This window comes from Lissotriton helveticus, chromosome 7, assembly GCF_964261635.1.
Source record: "Lissotriton helveticus chromosome 7, aLisHel1.1, whole genome shotgun sequence".
Classification (NCBI taxonomy): Eukaryota; Metazoa; Chordata; class Amphibia; order Caudata; family Salamandridae; genus Lissotriton; species Lissotriton helveticus.
In genome coordinates, this window is record NC_136068.1 from 72,262,281 (window position 1) to 72,278,607 (window position 16,327).

Consider the following 16,327-nt stretch of genomic DNA (forward strand, 5'->3'; position numbering starts at 1 on the left):
ACAGCGGAGGAAGTCTACGGGGTGGCCCATGCAGGGACTGTGGTACTCATTGTGGCTCTGGTGTTTATTGGGAGGGATCAATGAAGTTTGTAGGTTTGGATGAGTGACACCTTAGCAGGCAAATGGGAGTTGGCTGTGTGGAGGGAGTGGTGTCTGGTGAGGTGAAGAGGGCTTTAGATGAGAGGGGGCTTGAGATGGAAATGTTTAGAAACACAACACATCTAAAGAGGGGGCCAGAGGTTCCTCTGGGGTGGGTCACAGAAGTATGAATGGTAAAACTCCAAGGCCATTAGGAGGGTGTTGGCAACTTGACATGTTTCTGAAGTTATTTATGTACCCACTGAATAGATGTTTTTGGGAAACATGGGAGATTGTTCTAGAAAGGCATGGGTATCCTGAACCACCTGTTGTTTTTGGATTATATTTCCGATGAAGTCCGGATGGGCACGCGTAAATATGTAAAGTTTCCAAAATTCAAGACGTTAATAATGTGGAGAAGTGGATAAAAGGATTGGCATGTTGCTGGAAGCGAATGGAATGAACTTTGAATAATATTCAGTACTGACGAGTTGGTTGGATGGGGTTTCCAAGAAAGCAGTGCAACTAGGAGTGGAGCGTGGAATCTGCGCTCCCCATCTTTGTACATTAGGAGGGTGTTGGCAACTTGACATGTTTCTGAAGTTATTTATGTACCCACTGAATAGATGTTTTTGGGAAACATGGGAGATTGTTCTAGAAAGGCATGGGTATCCTGGATGTTGCTCTTTGTGGATGATGCAAACGTGCTTGGAAGATGTTGTGTAGTTGCATTGTACTCATTTCAGTGATGTGTATGAAATTCACAGTATTTGAAATATATTTGGCTGCTTCTGGATGCATGCCATATGAGATATACTGATATTCACTTTTAATCTATTGATTATAGTTAATTGGGCCTTTCTCCTTTTTAATCTATCGTTTAATCTATTTATTATAATAATCTGTGTACATCACCTTTTTAAAGCAAATTATTGTATATGTAGTGCACATAGTTTATGATCTGTATTATATGCCTGTCACTATTGCACTAAGGTCTATTTAATGAAACTAATAAAAAGTATTTCAAACTGACAAGAAAAAAAGTAGTATTAATGTGTAAGTTATTTCAGTCTATAATTTGTGATACTAAATGTATAATTTTAGGTGCTCTGACGCCCTCTGCGACCATATTTGCGATTTATGAAAACTGTTAAATAAATAAAAAAGTGCGCTATGAGTGAGAACCGAGGCGTGTGCGCTGTCGACTGGTAGTGAAGACTGGAGGTGAGCGGTGTGACCAGTAGTGAAGGCTGGGAGCTGAGTGATGTGACTTCTAGTGTTGTCGAGGGGCGTGGTGTGGCTGGTACTGAACACAAAAGGCTGTTGTGAGGGGAGAGTGCAGAATGATAGGTGTCGTTCGACTGGTAGTGAGGGCAATGGGTGTGTGAAGCGAACGTTACTAAAGAATGGAGAGTAGTGTGAGTGGTAGTAAAGACTGAGGGGTGAGTGATGTGGTGGGAGCTAAGTCTAGGAGTGAGGTGAAACTGGTAGTTAATACGTGATGTAACTAGTAGTGGATATGTGTGTGGTTTGACTAGCAGGAAGTAGGAGGATGTGGAATGGGAGTAGTAGAGATAACTGCAGTGTATCAATATGAGTGGTAGTAAGAGTGAGGGGTGTGTGAGTAATGTGAATGGTAGTGGAGACTGAGGTCTGTCTGGTGTGAGTGGTAGTGAAGAGTGAGTGGTGTGAGATGTCAGATTTGACTGGCAGTGAAAACTAGGAGTGTTGTGTGACACAGTGGGGACAGGAGCTGTTGTAAAGTGACTGAAGAATTAGAATGTGGAAAGAGTGAGTAGTGTATGATGAGTGAGGGGTGCAACAAGTGGTGGAGCACATGGGTCATGCTGTGTGATTGGTATTTAGGGCTGGGTGGTGGTGATGTAAGCAGTAGTGAAAACTGAGTGGTGAGCGGTACGACCGACAATGAGTACGAAGGGGTGCATTATCTAAGTGGCTGTAAAGGCTTGTGGGTGTGAGATGTGATTGGCAGTGAGAAATGAGTGGTGTGTGATGTGACTGCTAGTGAAAACTAGTGAGTGTGTGATGTGACTGACAGTGAAGACTGAGAGGTGTGTGATGTGACCGCTTGTGGAAGCCAGTGGGTATGTGATGTGACTGGCAGTAAGGACAAAGGGATGTGTGTGATCTGACTGACAGTGCAGACTTGTAGGTGGGTGCTGGGACTGGTAATGAAGACTCAGGAGTGAGTGATGTCACTATCAGAGAGGACTGAGGGGAGTGTGATGTGACTGATAGTGAATGCTGATGGTGTGTCATGTGACTGGCAGCAAAGACTAAGGGCCTCATTTATGAAAAGTGACGCATCGCTGCGTGAAAACAGCGATGCGTCACTTTTCATTGCGCTCTCCTTGTGACACCAATGATGCGTCATATTTACAGTGTGACACATCATGTCGCAAGGAGTTACAGATATGTCAGTATTTCTGACGTATCTGTACGAATAAATGACGCATTGTTGGAGTGTGTCACGAAAGTGACGCAACTCCAGCAATGGGGTCATTACACATGAGCAAGTCCCATATTAAATGTGCCTACGCCAGTCTTATGCCTGCTGTGAGGTGACGCAGTGAAATCTCATAGATTTCACTGCATCACTTCTACAAGGCTTTCTTGCGTCAAAACGCCCACCCTGCATACATTATACCTGGCGCAGGTATAATGTGGCGCAGGGGTTTACAAAGTGACACATCTACCTAGATGCGTCACTTTGTAAATATGACGCAACATGGCTCTTTTTTTACCCTGCTGGTGCGTCAAAAAAAGTGACGCACCGGCGGCGCAAAAGGGACGCAAGGGCCCATAAATAAGCCCCTAAGTTGTGCGTGTTGTGACTAGTATTGAAGACTGAGGGGGTGAGTGATGTGACAGATAGTACAGAGGAGTGTGATATGGTTGGTACTGAAGAATTATGGGACTGTGATGTGGTTGGTAGTGAACGCTGAGGTATGCGGGATGCGAGTGGCAGTGAAGACTGGGGGAGGGGAGCGGGTGGCAGTGAACCCTATGGCTGTGGTGTGACTGGTACTGAAGACTGAGTACTGAGTGATGTGACTGGTAGTCAGGACTGAGATGAGTGTGATGTGACTGACAGTGAAGACTGATGGTATGTCATGTCACTGGCAGCAACGACTGAGGGGTGTGTTATGACTGGTAGTGAGGACTGGGTGGTGAGTGATATGACTAGTACTGAACACTGAGGGTGTGTGTGATGTGACTGGTATTGAAGACTGAGGGGCAGATTTACAAGCCCCCAGAGCCACCAGTAGGTTAGTTTTCATGACATACTGGTGGTGCAGGGGGCTCCTCCATATTTACAAGGACAGGAAAAGCCACCCTGCGCGACTTTTCCTTGGCCCCTTCACGCGCAGCACTTTGCGTTGAAGGGGGGTTCCATGGGTGTTGCTGTGGGTGTTCACACGCAACACCCATGGAACAAGACACATCTCCAGATTTACGCGCAATCGTAAATCTGGAGATGCGCCTGAATGCTACGCCGCCCTAGAGGTGGCGTAGTGAGGCGCAACGAGGAGAAATGTTTTCATTTCTCCTCGTTTTTTCCTCTTTCAATGTGTGCTGCATTCTACAGCACGCATTGAAAGAGGAAAATTACTGTAGTTATTGTTTTTGTGCAGGCAGGAGCCCCTTCCTGCATGGAAACAATCTCCCCACGAGGCAGGCACCCTTGCACCATGGTGCAAGGGTGCCTGCGTCAGCGCATAATAATATAATAATATCCACATTTGTAAAGCGCACAATCACCCGTTAGGGTCTCTAGGCGCTGGGGGCCGTCGGGAAGATTAAGCAAGCTATTGCCCAGAGTCACATAGTGCTGGGCTAATCTGCCGCCGGTGCCGGGGACCGAACCGTGATCCCCAGATTCCGGAGTCAGTCGCATGGCTGCAGTTTATGCGCCAGCGCAGGGGGAAGCACAGAGATGCGACATATTCTTGTAAATATGTTGCATCCTTGTGCTTCGGAAGTGCCGCAGCGTGGCGCAGCCAAAGGGCTTGCGGTGCCACGCTGCGGCACTTCCTTCTAGATCTGCTCCTGAGTGCTGAGTGATGTGACTGATTGTGAGGACTGAGGTAAGTGGGATGTGACTAGCAGAGAAGACTGGAGGTGAGGGAGTGACTGGTAGTGAAGACTGAGTGGTGAGTGATGTACCGGGCAGTGAGGGTGAAGGGTGAGTCATGGCCCCTACAGTGAGGACGAGGATTGTCTGGGAATCAAGGCGGTGCCCAAGAGCAGAGCTGTGATTGGAGGTGCGCTGGGAGCAGGGCCACCCTTTGAAGAGTGGCCAGCGGTGACTGACACTGGAATGTGACAAGAGCTTGTGGTGCCGTGCGGATGGAGACAGGGCAATAAAAGGAAAGAACATGTCGGCATGATTTGAATATTTCTATTTGGGGTACATTATAGTTTCTGACTGTGAAGTTTCGTTTTTGTTGGGATGCGTGTCTCTGTTGTGTTGTGCACAGCTGACCTTTGTTGTGACTAAAGATGGGCGAGCCAATGAAAGCTCGAGCCAGATGCCTGGCTCTGGGTCAGCTCGAGGTCCTCTTGGACCCCGAGCCGAAAACGAGCCGAGCTTTCACGTGGCTTCTGCCTGCCGTCCTCGGCGACACGTCCTGCACCAAGAAGGAAAGACGAAGCATTTATCTTCGATTTAAAACAGAGAAATGTATTTAGGTTCATGGTTAAAACTATTGTTTATAATAAATACCCCTCAACACAGTGTGACACAAACTGAAGTACTAATGCGGAACATTACCGCATGTTACAGATTGTATTTTTTACATTTTGAAGTTACTTTATCATAGTGAAACATGGGTTTTGTTAGATGGCAATCATTTCAGGGCTCGGCTCGAGCAGGGGCGTTTGTCTCGGCTCTGTTCATTTTTTGGCTCGCCCACCTCCAGTTGTGACACACTGGTCCGGTGTAAGTGGTGCGTGTCCTCCCGGCTCTCACTGTGAATATGGCTTTGTGAGGATGTATGGCTTTGATCTGGGACCAGGCTGGGGGCTCTGCCCTGTGGGGGCTCTAAGATAACCCACCATGTTGGCATATTTGTTATGCAAATAAACCTGCAGCAATTTTCTCCACAAAAAAAGGTGTCTTGTGTCTGTTTATTTCTCGAGGATTTTGCTGTGGGGGGGGGGGGGGGGGGGGGGGGAGTGTTGCAGATATTGGCACTATGGGCCCGATTCACAGAACTAACTTAAGGCAAAATCCTAAACTTACTACTTTTGGTATTCACAAAAGTTAGGATTTTGTCTTAAGACAGACTTAAGACAGACTTAAGACAAAATCCTAACTTAAGTCTGTCTTAAGTTTGTCTTAACACACACTTAAAACAAAATCCTAACTTCTGTGAATACCAAAAGTAGTAAGTTTAGGATTTTGTCTTAAGTTAGTTCTGTGACTCGGGCCCTATGACTAGGGCCAGGCTGGGGGCTCTGTCCTGCGGGGGCTCTGTCCTGCAGGGGCTCTGTCCTCCTGCGGGAATGAACACTTGTGACTCCGTCGTCTTCTTTCACGACAATGAGTGTAGTTTCAGTGGGCTGTGAGGCGAGGAAAAGGGCGCGAGACAATCAGGAGTGTGATGATGTGACTTCCCTTCACCCCCTCCCCCAGTCCTTTTATCTTCCCTTCACTTTGCTTTCTCCCTCTCTCTTCTACTTCAAGGTCCATATATCTTTCCACGGTTTTATCTCACACCCTCCCCTCCTCTCCGTGTCTCGCTCCTCTCTGCTCCCAGATGTTGCCTCTTTCCCCTCACTTTCTCTACCCCCCCTTTCTCTCATTCTCTTCCCCCTCCCTTCACCTCTGGCCCGCTCTCCCAGGCCATCACTTATCACATTCTATTTCACCTTCCCCTTTGCTCTGACACCACCACACACATTCTCCCCTCACACAGTGTCCTTTCGTTGCTCCTGACATTCCACCCCTGCCCCCCCCCCCACTTCTCTGTCAGCCTCGGGGTGTCCTTGGGAGGAGGAGGGGCTAATTCTCATAGACCCAACAACCCTCTCCAACAGAGGGGGTGACATACGTCACACTGTACAGCATGGGTCATTTCAAACATTCGCTCAGGGGCCACACAGTATGGTCTGTGGTGTGACCGAGGGCCACACTGGTGCCAGCAGGGTGGCAGTAGGTCTTCTGGTGGGTGAGGGACTGTGTAAAGAAGTCTAAAAAAATGTTAAATGAACAGGCAAGCATTTATTTTCAGGTTAATAAATGCTTGCCTGTTTATAAAAAAATAAAGTCTGAATATTAGTGCTCAGCAACTAAACAGCAACTTGTGCTGCTGTTCACCAAGAGGGTACCAGGTCAAGAGGCCCGCAAGCACCCCCCGGGCCGTACTTTGAGTACCACTGCTGTGCAGCAAGCCCCCGGCGTTCGTCTACCACCAAGGGCCCCGCGGCCAACCATCACAGAGGCGTTGGATAGCCTCCCTGGAGAGGCCAATCGCCTGGAAGATTATTTTGACATCCCAACTCACTGTGGTGGTTGCGTCCATAACCTAGCAGCAGGGCCGGACTGGCCATGGCGGGCACCGGGCATTTCCCCGGTGGGCCGCCAGGTTGGGGGCCGATTTGGGCCCCGCGGGTGCGTTTTTGTTACTGGGGGCCAGGTATAAAAGCCCCCCGGTAACAAAATCGGCCGAAACCAGCCCTAGGAAACAGCTCGGCCGCAACCCTTCCTCCCTGGATGGGGAGCCGGCCGAGCAGTTTGCCAGGGCCAAATTTGGTTCCCAGTTCGGCCCTGCCTAGCGCCTAGAAAGCAGGCACGTAGCAATCAGTGGTGCAGCAGGTGTAGTGAGTGCCAGTGATGTGTGCGCCCCAGTGGACCCATGTATAGTCGTCCCTGTTCTACCCAACTGAAGGGATGGGGGCGGGGTGGGGGACGTTGTTCTTTGCCTGCATTATAGCGCCTGGCACCTTGCTAGACAGAATGCTGTTTGTTCCAAGTCAATCTCATTTGCGCTGAAATAAGGTTTATTTATAACCCTGGCATTTCGAGGCAGTGGTCCTTAGTGGGTAGTTTGTGTTCTAGCGCCTAGAAGTGAGTCAGGTCTCTCTGACTCCCCACTTTATCTTCTTTCGCCCCAGTCCCTAAAACACAGAAGCATCCGGCTGATATCCTAGCTACTAGAAGAGGTTGAGTAGCCAGAGGCGCTTTGGCCGCACTCACCTTGCACTTGCGCCCGTCGATGGAGCCCAGGTCCTCCTCGAACTCGACGCCCAGCGTAAAGTCCATGGTGTAGTTGCGGAAGGTGGTGAGGGTGCGTATGATCATGTGGTCGCCATCCACCACGAACTCCTTCTCCGGCTTGAGCAGACCCACTATCTTCCTCAGCGCCATGTTAATGTCTGTGGGTGGCAATGGGTGGAAGAACACAGAATCAACACAAACCGCAGGTCTGTGAGTGACAGCAGCAAGGCTTTCGGGATAGAGGTGTGGAACAACACCCAAGTGAGAATGAGGTCGGTACTTGCATAGTCACTCACTCATCTACCTATGGTCTGCTCTCGGTGGGTTAAACACCTGCTCCAGAGTTCTGTCTGTAAACAACATGTTACTCATGCCTTACCTGTACATGCTCTGTGTGGAATGTATGACGTTACAACGCATGTATTTACAACGCATGCCTTTACAACGCAGTTTTTACATCGCAACATCCTGTACAACGCATTCCTTTACATTGCATGCCATTACATCACATTTTCAGAAACTACCTTTACAATGCATTCCATTACATCGCATTATACCATTACAACACATACCATTACAATGCATACCATTACATTGCATGTATTGTAAGTGTTGGATAGCGCAGGGGTAAAAATTACTATTATAACTCCTGTGAGTGCAACAGTAGAGTATCTGTTGGATAGTGTAAAGGTGCTATGCATTGTAATGGTATGCGCTCTAATGACTTGCGATGTAATGCCTGTGTTGTAATGACATGCGTTGTACTGACATGCAATGTAATGGCTGCGTTGTAATGACATGCGATGTAAAGGATGTTGCGATGTAATGACTGCTGTGTAAAGGTTGTTTCCCCTCTGTGAGAGATGAAACCATGTGCATGTCTGTCCGGCTGGATCTGTGCTGCTAGGAAAGAAAGGTTGCATTTACTGCCTTCTGTGAGAGAGGGAAGCCCGCTCCAGCTGTCATGCTGTGCCTGGTCTGTTAAGATCCAGCAGCGGCATTGCTGCTGTCAGATATGTACCCCATCTGGTGGTGGTGTAAAGTGTGCCCTGCTGTTGACCTGGCTGTACCTAGCCTCTGAAGTAGGGAAGCTTGCATTTTCTGTCTTCTGTGAGAGAGGGAAGCCCGCTTCAGCTGCCATGCAGTGTCTGGTCTGCGAAGAACCAATAGAGGGGCATTGCTGCTGTCTGATGTATACCCATCTGGAGCAGTGGCGTAGCTAGGCACTCTGCTGCCCGTGGCGGTCCCTGACTTTGGTGCCCCTAGCCGTGCCCCAGCGGCAAACGCATGTACCTCACCTAGCCCCTCTAACAGCAGTGCTGAACATGGCTGCTCGACTCGTATCTGGAGTTAAAAGATTTGAACACATCACTCCAGCTCTCAACTGCCTCAATTGGCTTCCCATGGAAGGGAGATGTATTTATAAACTGGCCTGCATCACACACAAAACCCTTCACTCTCCTGACCCCAACTACTTAAATAACAAACTGAGTAGAGCAGGTCAATCCAGAACTCTAAGAAGCTCCAACTCACTCCTTCTTCTTCCTCCGAAATTGATAAAGAAAAACACCCAATACCGATCGTTTTCTGGCAACGCTCCCAGGATATGGAACGCTCTCCCTAGAGTCCTCAGATGCAACCCCTCCATCTCCTGTTTCAAAAGGGACCTGAAACTCCATCTCCTGAACAAATACTTTCATGACCAACGTCAACTAACCTAGACTTCAATATCCGAGTTGTCTCCTCTCTCTCTGGACATTCAAGAATAGTGAAGACCATACTATGCCACTCTCGCCTTTTTCTTTTATTGCTCTCTCCCCCTCCGCTCCACTGCATATTTATTTCCCATGCTGTATTTTTTTCTGTAGTTTGCTTCCTAACTGCCTACTATGTAATGTAATATCCTTCTGCTGTTTACTGTGTGTATGTAAAGCGCTCTGTTACCTACGGGTCGAGCTAGCGCTATATAAAACTTTTAAAATAAATAACTAAATAAAGTAAGAGCAGGGGGGGTGGAGCCGCCCCCAAACTCGTGATGCCCAGTGCGGACCCCACCCCCCTTGCAAAGCCACTGGTCTGGTGGTAGAGTAAAGTGTGCGCTGCTGTTCACCTGCCCGCACCTATCCTCTGAAGGAGGGAAGCTTGCACTTTTTCTGCCCAAGTTGTACCTGCTCTTTGTTGAAGAGGTATTTCCACTGCATTTGATTCATCTTCTGACAAATGTAAAGGATATTTTCAGTGCTCTTGCATAACATGCTTAGGCCAATCAGAAGCTTTTGTGATCCCTGGGGGTAAAAACTAGTTGCGGACCCTGACCCAAAGTACCTGGTTCCAAACCCAGCTTGACCAAACCACGTGACCCGAGCATCGCTTTTGGTCACTGGATCTCCTTTTCTGTGCAAAAAAATAACAGGGGACCTGAGGAGGTTTATTGGACCAGAGAGGGGCAAGCTCTCCAATCCTAAACTATCTATTAACCTGACCCAGAGTACCTGGCTTCAATCCCAGCTTGACCCAACCATGTGACCCGAGCATCGCTTTTGGTCACCGGATCTCATTTTCTAAGGCCATCACACTTGAGAGCACCTTAAAATAAATCAAGTCAGATTGTTCACCTACAAAAACCTTTCTTGGGCATCATTTAACCTCTTCCTTGCTCGTGACGGAACCACGCCGTCATGAGACACGGGCGGCGTGTGCTCATGACGGCGTGGTTCCGTCAGGCTGCGTCCGCACTGCCCACGCGGCACTAATTCCCCGCCTGTGCGGGCGAATTAATGAGCGGGCGGGGCCATGACGGAAGCACGCTGTCATGAGCACATGCCACCCGTGTCTCATGACGATGCAGTTCTATCACGAGTGCCACGCTTACACCCCCCCCCCCCGCCCGGGCCGCAGCGGAATTCATGCCGCGGCGAAGGGGTTAATAGATAATAATGTGGTTCCATCTATAACAACAATAAAGGCCTTCTCTAAGAGGCACTGGGCAAATGACTTGCCTTTTCAGTCACTAATAAAGTTGTCATCAGGGCACAGAGGAGGAAGTGTGTGATACCCACTGAGGATCTGAAATGCGGAAGGTCTAAAACAACCTGGTTTCAATCCCACCTTCCCAGCTTGGCCAAACTGTGTGACCCTTGGTAGTTACTTTTCTTCACTGTACTTATTTTTCTATGTTTACTGCATTTCAGAGAACCATGAAATAACTCAGTTCAGGATAGGCACAGTACTAAAATCCCTCTTGCACGTGGTTTAATACACAATAAAGTTGCTCCTTTCATAACAATAAAAGCTTTCATTGGAGAAGCAAGACAACAGACTTCCTCTTTAATAACATCACCAGGACAGAATGGGTGCGCTTCACTAATTCTAATAAAGGCAAATCAGTGCAGTGATTATAATGTGCTAAAGTACAACAATCCAGATTACTAATATTTGAACGCCGTAACATGTTGATGGAAAAGAGAAGCGGGGTTGCAAAACTCAACACAAAACTTTCCACCACACTAAAACAAAATAACGTGCATTGTCAAATCTTGTTTTAATGCATGATGTGAGTAAACTCACAAAACATGTGAGCAAATTTGACTTTTGGTGTTATGAGTGAAATAAGTAGTTTTTGATATGGACTAAGCCAGGAATATTGTAAAAGTTTTAAACATAGCTAACAAGTGGTTCCATGTCATGTGTAACACTTTCAGCCAGTTTTGGCATTTCAGCCAACAGCATTTCACATGCAGGGGCTCTGAGATCATAATGAAGGTGTAAAAAGAAAAACTACAAGCCCCACAATGCAACATACTGTTAGATGAAAAGCCAGGAATGTCTGATGGTATTATATATGCTATCATCACTGGTGAAATGCAAAATAAAATGCAGCTGCTGACTTTCTGCCCATGTTCTTCCAGACAATCACAGGGTAAACCGCCCAGTGGGTCAGAAGGCAGAGATTGCTTTTCAAATGCAAGCACAGCATTTCCCTGCCAATGGTTGAGCAATGCAAGCCGCAGCAGCTGGAAGTCTCTGAACATACACTAAGAAAGGAAAAACAGTTTGTTGGCACCCTTCGTCCTGAGAGGGGTGTTGTGTGATTTAGATAGAGTCTGAATCCCCACTGCAATGCTCCTGCCGGGATAGGTGCAACGCGTGCTGTCTGGCAAGTGCCGCAAGTGTACACTGACCCTTACCATGGCCTACTGAGGCTTCAGCTATATATTGAATGTATGGAAGAAAGGTCCTCCTAGCCAGAATTACTTATCACACATGAATAAATCCCACTGTGTTGATTTTTTAATTTATTTGGGAAATACTTTCTGTCTAAAATGATATACTGTGAATATATGTACAGATCTGGTATATAATAATGTTTGAAATGTATTACACATTATTCATTTGTTTTGTTATTAGATTACCCCATTTATCCACCTGATGTTTTATGTACACAGTTAAATCTACTACTGTCCTGAAGAAGGTGGTAGAACAAATATATACCAACCGAAACGTGTGTTTCGGTTGGTATGTCCAGTCTGGGCCTATACACCAGAAGGAGAAAATAAATAAAACTCAGCCGATGTATGGCGGACGCGTTTTGTCCAGACTGATGTATGATGGTTGCATGGAATGTGGAATGAATGGTATGTGAGACGGGAGTATGATACAAGATTGCTCATTGGTGTATGTGTTGAATTGTGTAGTGATACAGCCTTTCTTTAAACAAATAAATGTATATTTTCTATAATGGATGGAAAATCATGTCGAAATGATTAATGCAAATAATGTCATAAAAATTATAAAAGAAATGTTTTGTAGAGTGTAAAGAATTCTGAACTTTATGATATCAATTTTCAAAATTGATTTGGATCAGTTCACGTGGGATTTATTCCTGTGTGATAAGTAATTCTGGGTAGTATGACCTTTCTTCTACTCATTATGCAGTTTTTTCTCCTGGTCCTAAGTCTATTTTTGACAGTTGAATCAATAGAGGGGGAGTGGTCGCCTTTGTGTATTTTGCTTGATCCATATATCGACCTGGCCAACAGAAACCACTGCGGCTTACTTACCTTTAACCTTCAGCCCACTGTCAACACCGCAGCCTAACCAGACACCAGCATCTATCCCAGCGGATGTATGACGTTTCAACGCATGCTTTTACAACGCATGCCATTACGACGCAGGTTTTACAACGCAAGTCGTTACAACGACTTGCGTGGGGGGGCGCTGGATAGTGAATAGTTTAATTTACTTTTCCAACTCCAGTCCCCATGGATAGTAGGGAAGGTGTTGGATAGTAATTAAACTATTCCCTATCCTAGAGCACCCCCCAGCGCAATGCGTTGTAATAACTTGCGTTGTAAAAGTTGCGTCGTAATGGTAGTGCATTGTAAAAGTTGCGTCGTAAAGGATGTTCCCCATCCCAGCCTGACCACTGCACCCAGCCTGACTCCTCCCAGAACCAAAGTCACTGGAATTATGCGGCAAAAGAGTACACTTTATGGAGCCTCGTTGACTGAATTATGTGGCAAGGAAAAGCAACTTGTTTCGCACGTTCTGTCACTGCTGTGCAGTTATTTGGACATTTTAACACTTAGAAGTAGATGCAAACCATGTTAATTCTCTTCCTTTTCAGGGATATACATTCAGCAAATACTGCTCAAAATGTTACTCATCAATCCTTGCACCAAAGCACAGTGACACCATCTCACCTGCAGTGTCCTTCCCAACTCCCAAGGTCAAACAGTTTTTGTGAAACATGCACAATTGTGCACTCAGCAGAAAACAAAATTAATCCCTTTTATTCGGTAAATCCCATTAATGTTCAAATTTTATTTTGTGCCCTTAGCTGCAGGCTTCAGGAAGCATCAGATTCCAACACGAGGCAGACAGCAGAAAACTGTTGTAAAAGCAATATCTATTTGCCATTTTTCTCTGTGCACAACATTTTAAGATATAAGAATTCGGGCATTAAAAAAACATAAAGATGCGGACTGTGTTGGATGCTTCTAAACTTTGAGTGTCCTTGTGAAGTGCCTGGCGCTCGGATACAACTGTGCTCTCAAGATCACTTTTTATTTACTGTGGAAAAAAATATTGTCATGACAAGAGGCCTAAGTTCAGACCAAAAGCGGTACAAAAAGTGTGGCAGGGTATGCTCAGACGTGAGTCTCTTGCTCACTTTGCCACTGGATTCAAGCAAGCCCGGCTGAAGACGGCTGTAATGCCAGAAACCGGTCCTCGGAAGCTTGTTTCCGGTCCAGGGAAGACATGGCTTGGCAGTTCGGGCTGGACTGTTCCCATGAGGCACAGGGTCAGACTGATTTGCATATGGCCATGTCTGAACTGGAGTGGCAGAGTGGGCTAAAGAACGGTGATGGATTAGACCCAGATCTTTTGACTGGGTGTGAGTGTTTGATTGGTTCAGATGCTCCGTCCATCACCACCCCCTTTTGTACCGCTAAGTTCAGGTCATACTTTCACTGCGTTTTGAGGCCGCTTACATTGCTGCAGAATGACCACTGGAAAGCCAAGCCTGGACAAGAGCTAATAGTTTATTGCACAGATATGCCTGGGGGACTTAACCCAACATACAAAGATGTCCATTGGAAGACAGTTGTAAATTGTGTTTACTGGCTCAAGCAAGATTCAAGCGTAGTCTCTAAACTTAATGTATGTGTAGTATTATGGAGACAGTTTACATGTTTTATTTTTTAATTTAATTTTCTATTCTCATATCTTATTCTAAAATAATAGCGTTCATAAGTCTATTTTAATTTGTGCTTGAAAGACATTATATAGTTCCTTAATATGATACACTTAAAATGATTACCATAAACAGCAGTGCTTAATTTGAGCCGGGGGTTTCTGGGCTCGGTACCGCGCTTAATTGTCAACACCAACATTTATGAGTCTGCCACATAGTGGCGATGTTTGCCTGATTTAGAGAAGAGTTCAACAACAGTTGTTTGTTACTTCAATATGCATTAAAAAGGACTGACCCCAATGTTATTCTTATAGCTTTAACCCCTTCCACGCGGGGCTAATTCCCCCGCAATGCGGGGGGGAGGGGGGCCGCGTGAGGCACCGCAGTGCTCGTGACGAGCTCGGCTCATCATGCTGCACGGTGGCGCTGTGCTCATGGCGAGCTGAGCTCGTCACGACTCCGCCACTCCATGGAACGCCCCGCACAGGAGGGGAATTAGCCCCGCATGGGCGTTCCGCGGCCGTAGCTCGTCATGAGCACAGCGTCACTGTGCCTCATGATGAGCTGAGCTCGTCATGAGCGTCCAACGTGTTATGGGCCTCGAAAAGTCAGAATTGTCCGCTTGTAGAAGTGTGATGGTTAGCAGTTGGAATGTTATTGTAACTGGGTGGGCAAGCCGGGCTGGCCTTCTAAGAAGGATTCAGAAAAGGGGATGGTGATGAACAGAGTGTCTGAATTAAGCAGACCACTCTTACCCAGTCCAAAGATCAGGGCTTGATCCATCACCGTTATTTATCTCACTGCCCCATCCCAGCTCAGAACCTGGCTATATGCAAATTAGTCTGTCCCTGGCCCAGTGCATCATGGGAACAGGGCAGACCAAACTACCAAGCCAATTCTTCACCAGAAAGGAGACAAGCTACGAAGAAGGGCCCTGTCACTTCTTACTTTTATTTTAGTTTTTTTTATAAATTAAGTACTGATAACAGTAGCTAACAGCTGCTAACATTCCACAGTACATTGTCAATACTGCTACTAGCCCCAACTGATCACACTTATGCAAAAATTTTAGTGGCATGAAAAAACTGGGGGGGGGGGTCTCTCCAAGGGGCGTGGCCAAAGTAATTAGGGGCGTGTCTTAAATATACACAAGATAAAAATATGTGCTTAGCATAGTGTACCCCCCAACTGGTATTTTGCTGCTTCTGTCATTGCATACAGATATATAATACTGATGCAAAATGTAACATCACCTACAACAAGGCAGAGCTATTTGCTTTGCCAATGTTTTTTGTATATGTAACATAAATAAGCAACAACCGTGGCTTCGCAGTATAACATATTGAAAATGCTTCAGTTGTGATATGTTAAGACTGTGAAAGAACTATACCGAGTCTCTTTGAAGTTACATCAAAGGCAGTGAAGGGTGGCGCTGCTGCTGAGATAATATTTTTTTCCACCTTGCAGGCAAAAATGGAGCGCCCGAAAGAGACCCGGTTCGGCACCTGCTTGATAAAACTGCCGGTGCTGAGCACCGGCAAGACCCGGCCCACTTAAAGCCCTGCCCTTATGTAAACTGAACATGGCCACTGTCTATGTTTCCTTCATGACTCTGCAAACTAAAAGTGCATACATTCAAGGGTGCTTGGTGCCAGCACTGTAAGCTAAATCTGATTGGCTGAGGCAGCCTCAGTGTTTCATGGTGTTCAATAATTGCCCCTGATGTAAAGTTTTTCAAGACCTGAATCTCTTCCATGAAACCAATGAATAAAAACGTTCCACTTACCCAAGGCTTTGAGGTAGGGGTCCAGGTTCTCCTGGGACACGAAGGTGTAGCGCCCGCTGAGGGAGGGCGGCATCTTCTTGGCGCTTTGGTGACCTGGCGTGAGAGAAGGTTGTGAGAGCTGTGAGTGTCCGGCGCTATCAGCGTTGCTGTCGCCCCCTCTGCTCCTCTCTCTGTCTGTGAGCGCCGCCGCCCTCTCCCTCCCTCGTCTATCTCTGTGGCCTTGGTCACTGCCTGTCTCCCACGGCCCACCCTGGCTCTCCGGGGGGAGGTGGCTGCCCTATATGCACGTGTGGTGCCAGGGGTGGGCACTGCGCATGCGCAGTAGTGGCTGAGTCCTGTACCTGGCCAGGGGACGGTGGAACGGCCCATGGCCGCCTCTGGGCGCCCTCTCTGTTTACTTTCTTTATTTTGTATTCGTGTGATTTGTACAGCGCACAATAAAACTCAAACCCTGCTAATCCCCCCTGGCATCCTTTTTCACATGGAGGTTGGGCCCTGGCGCAGAGCCCGGGCCTCTGCGACC

The 16,327-nt window shown here is 47.0% G+C and overlaps 1 protein-coding gene across 1 annotated transcript in view; it reads right to left on the reverse strand.

Annotated features, from left to right (window-relative positions):
• Positions 1 to 16,030, reverse strand: part of RBP5 (retinol binding protein 5) — a 42,070-nt gene extending 26,040 nt beyond the window's left edge. Inside the window, exons 1-2 of the mRNA XM_078650402.1 lie at positions 15,805 to 16,030; positions 7,301 to 7,479 (exon numbers count right to left, since the gene is read on the reverse strand). Of these exons, the coding sequence (XP_078506528.1) occupies positions 7,301 to 7,479; positions 15,805 to 15,877 (252 nt within the window). The 5' untranslated portion in view covers positions 15,878 to 16,030. The remainder of the gene's footprint in view (positions 1 to 7,300; positions 7,480 to 15,804) is intronic.
• Between the last annotated feature and the right edge of the window lie 297 nt (positions 16,031 to 16,327).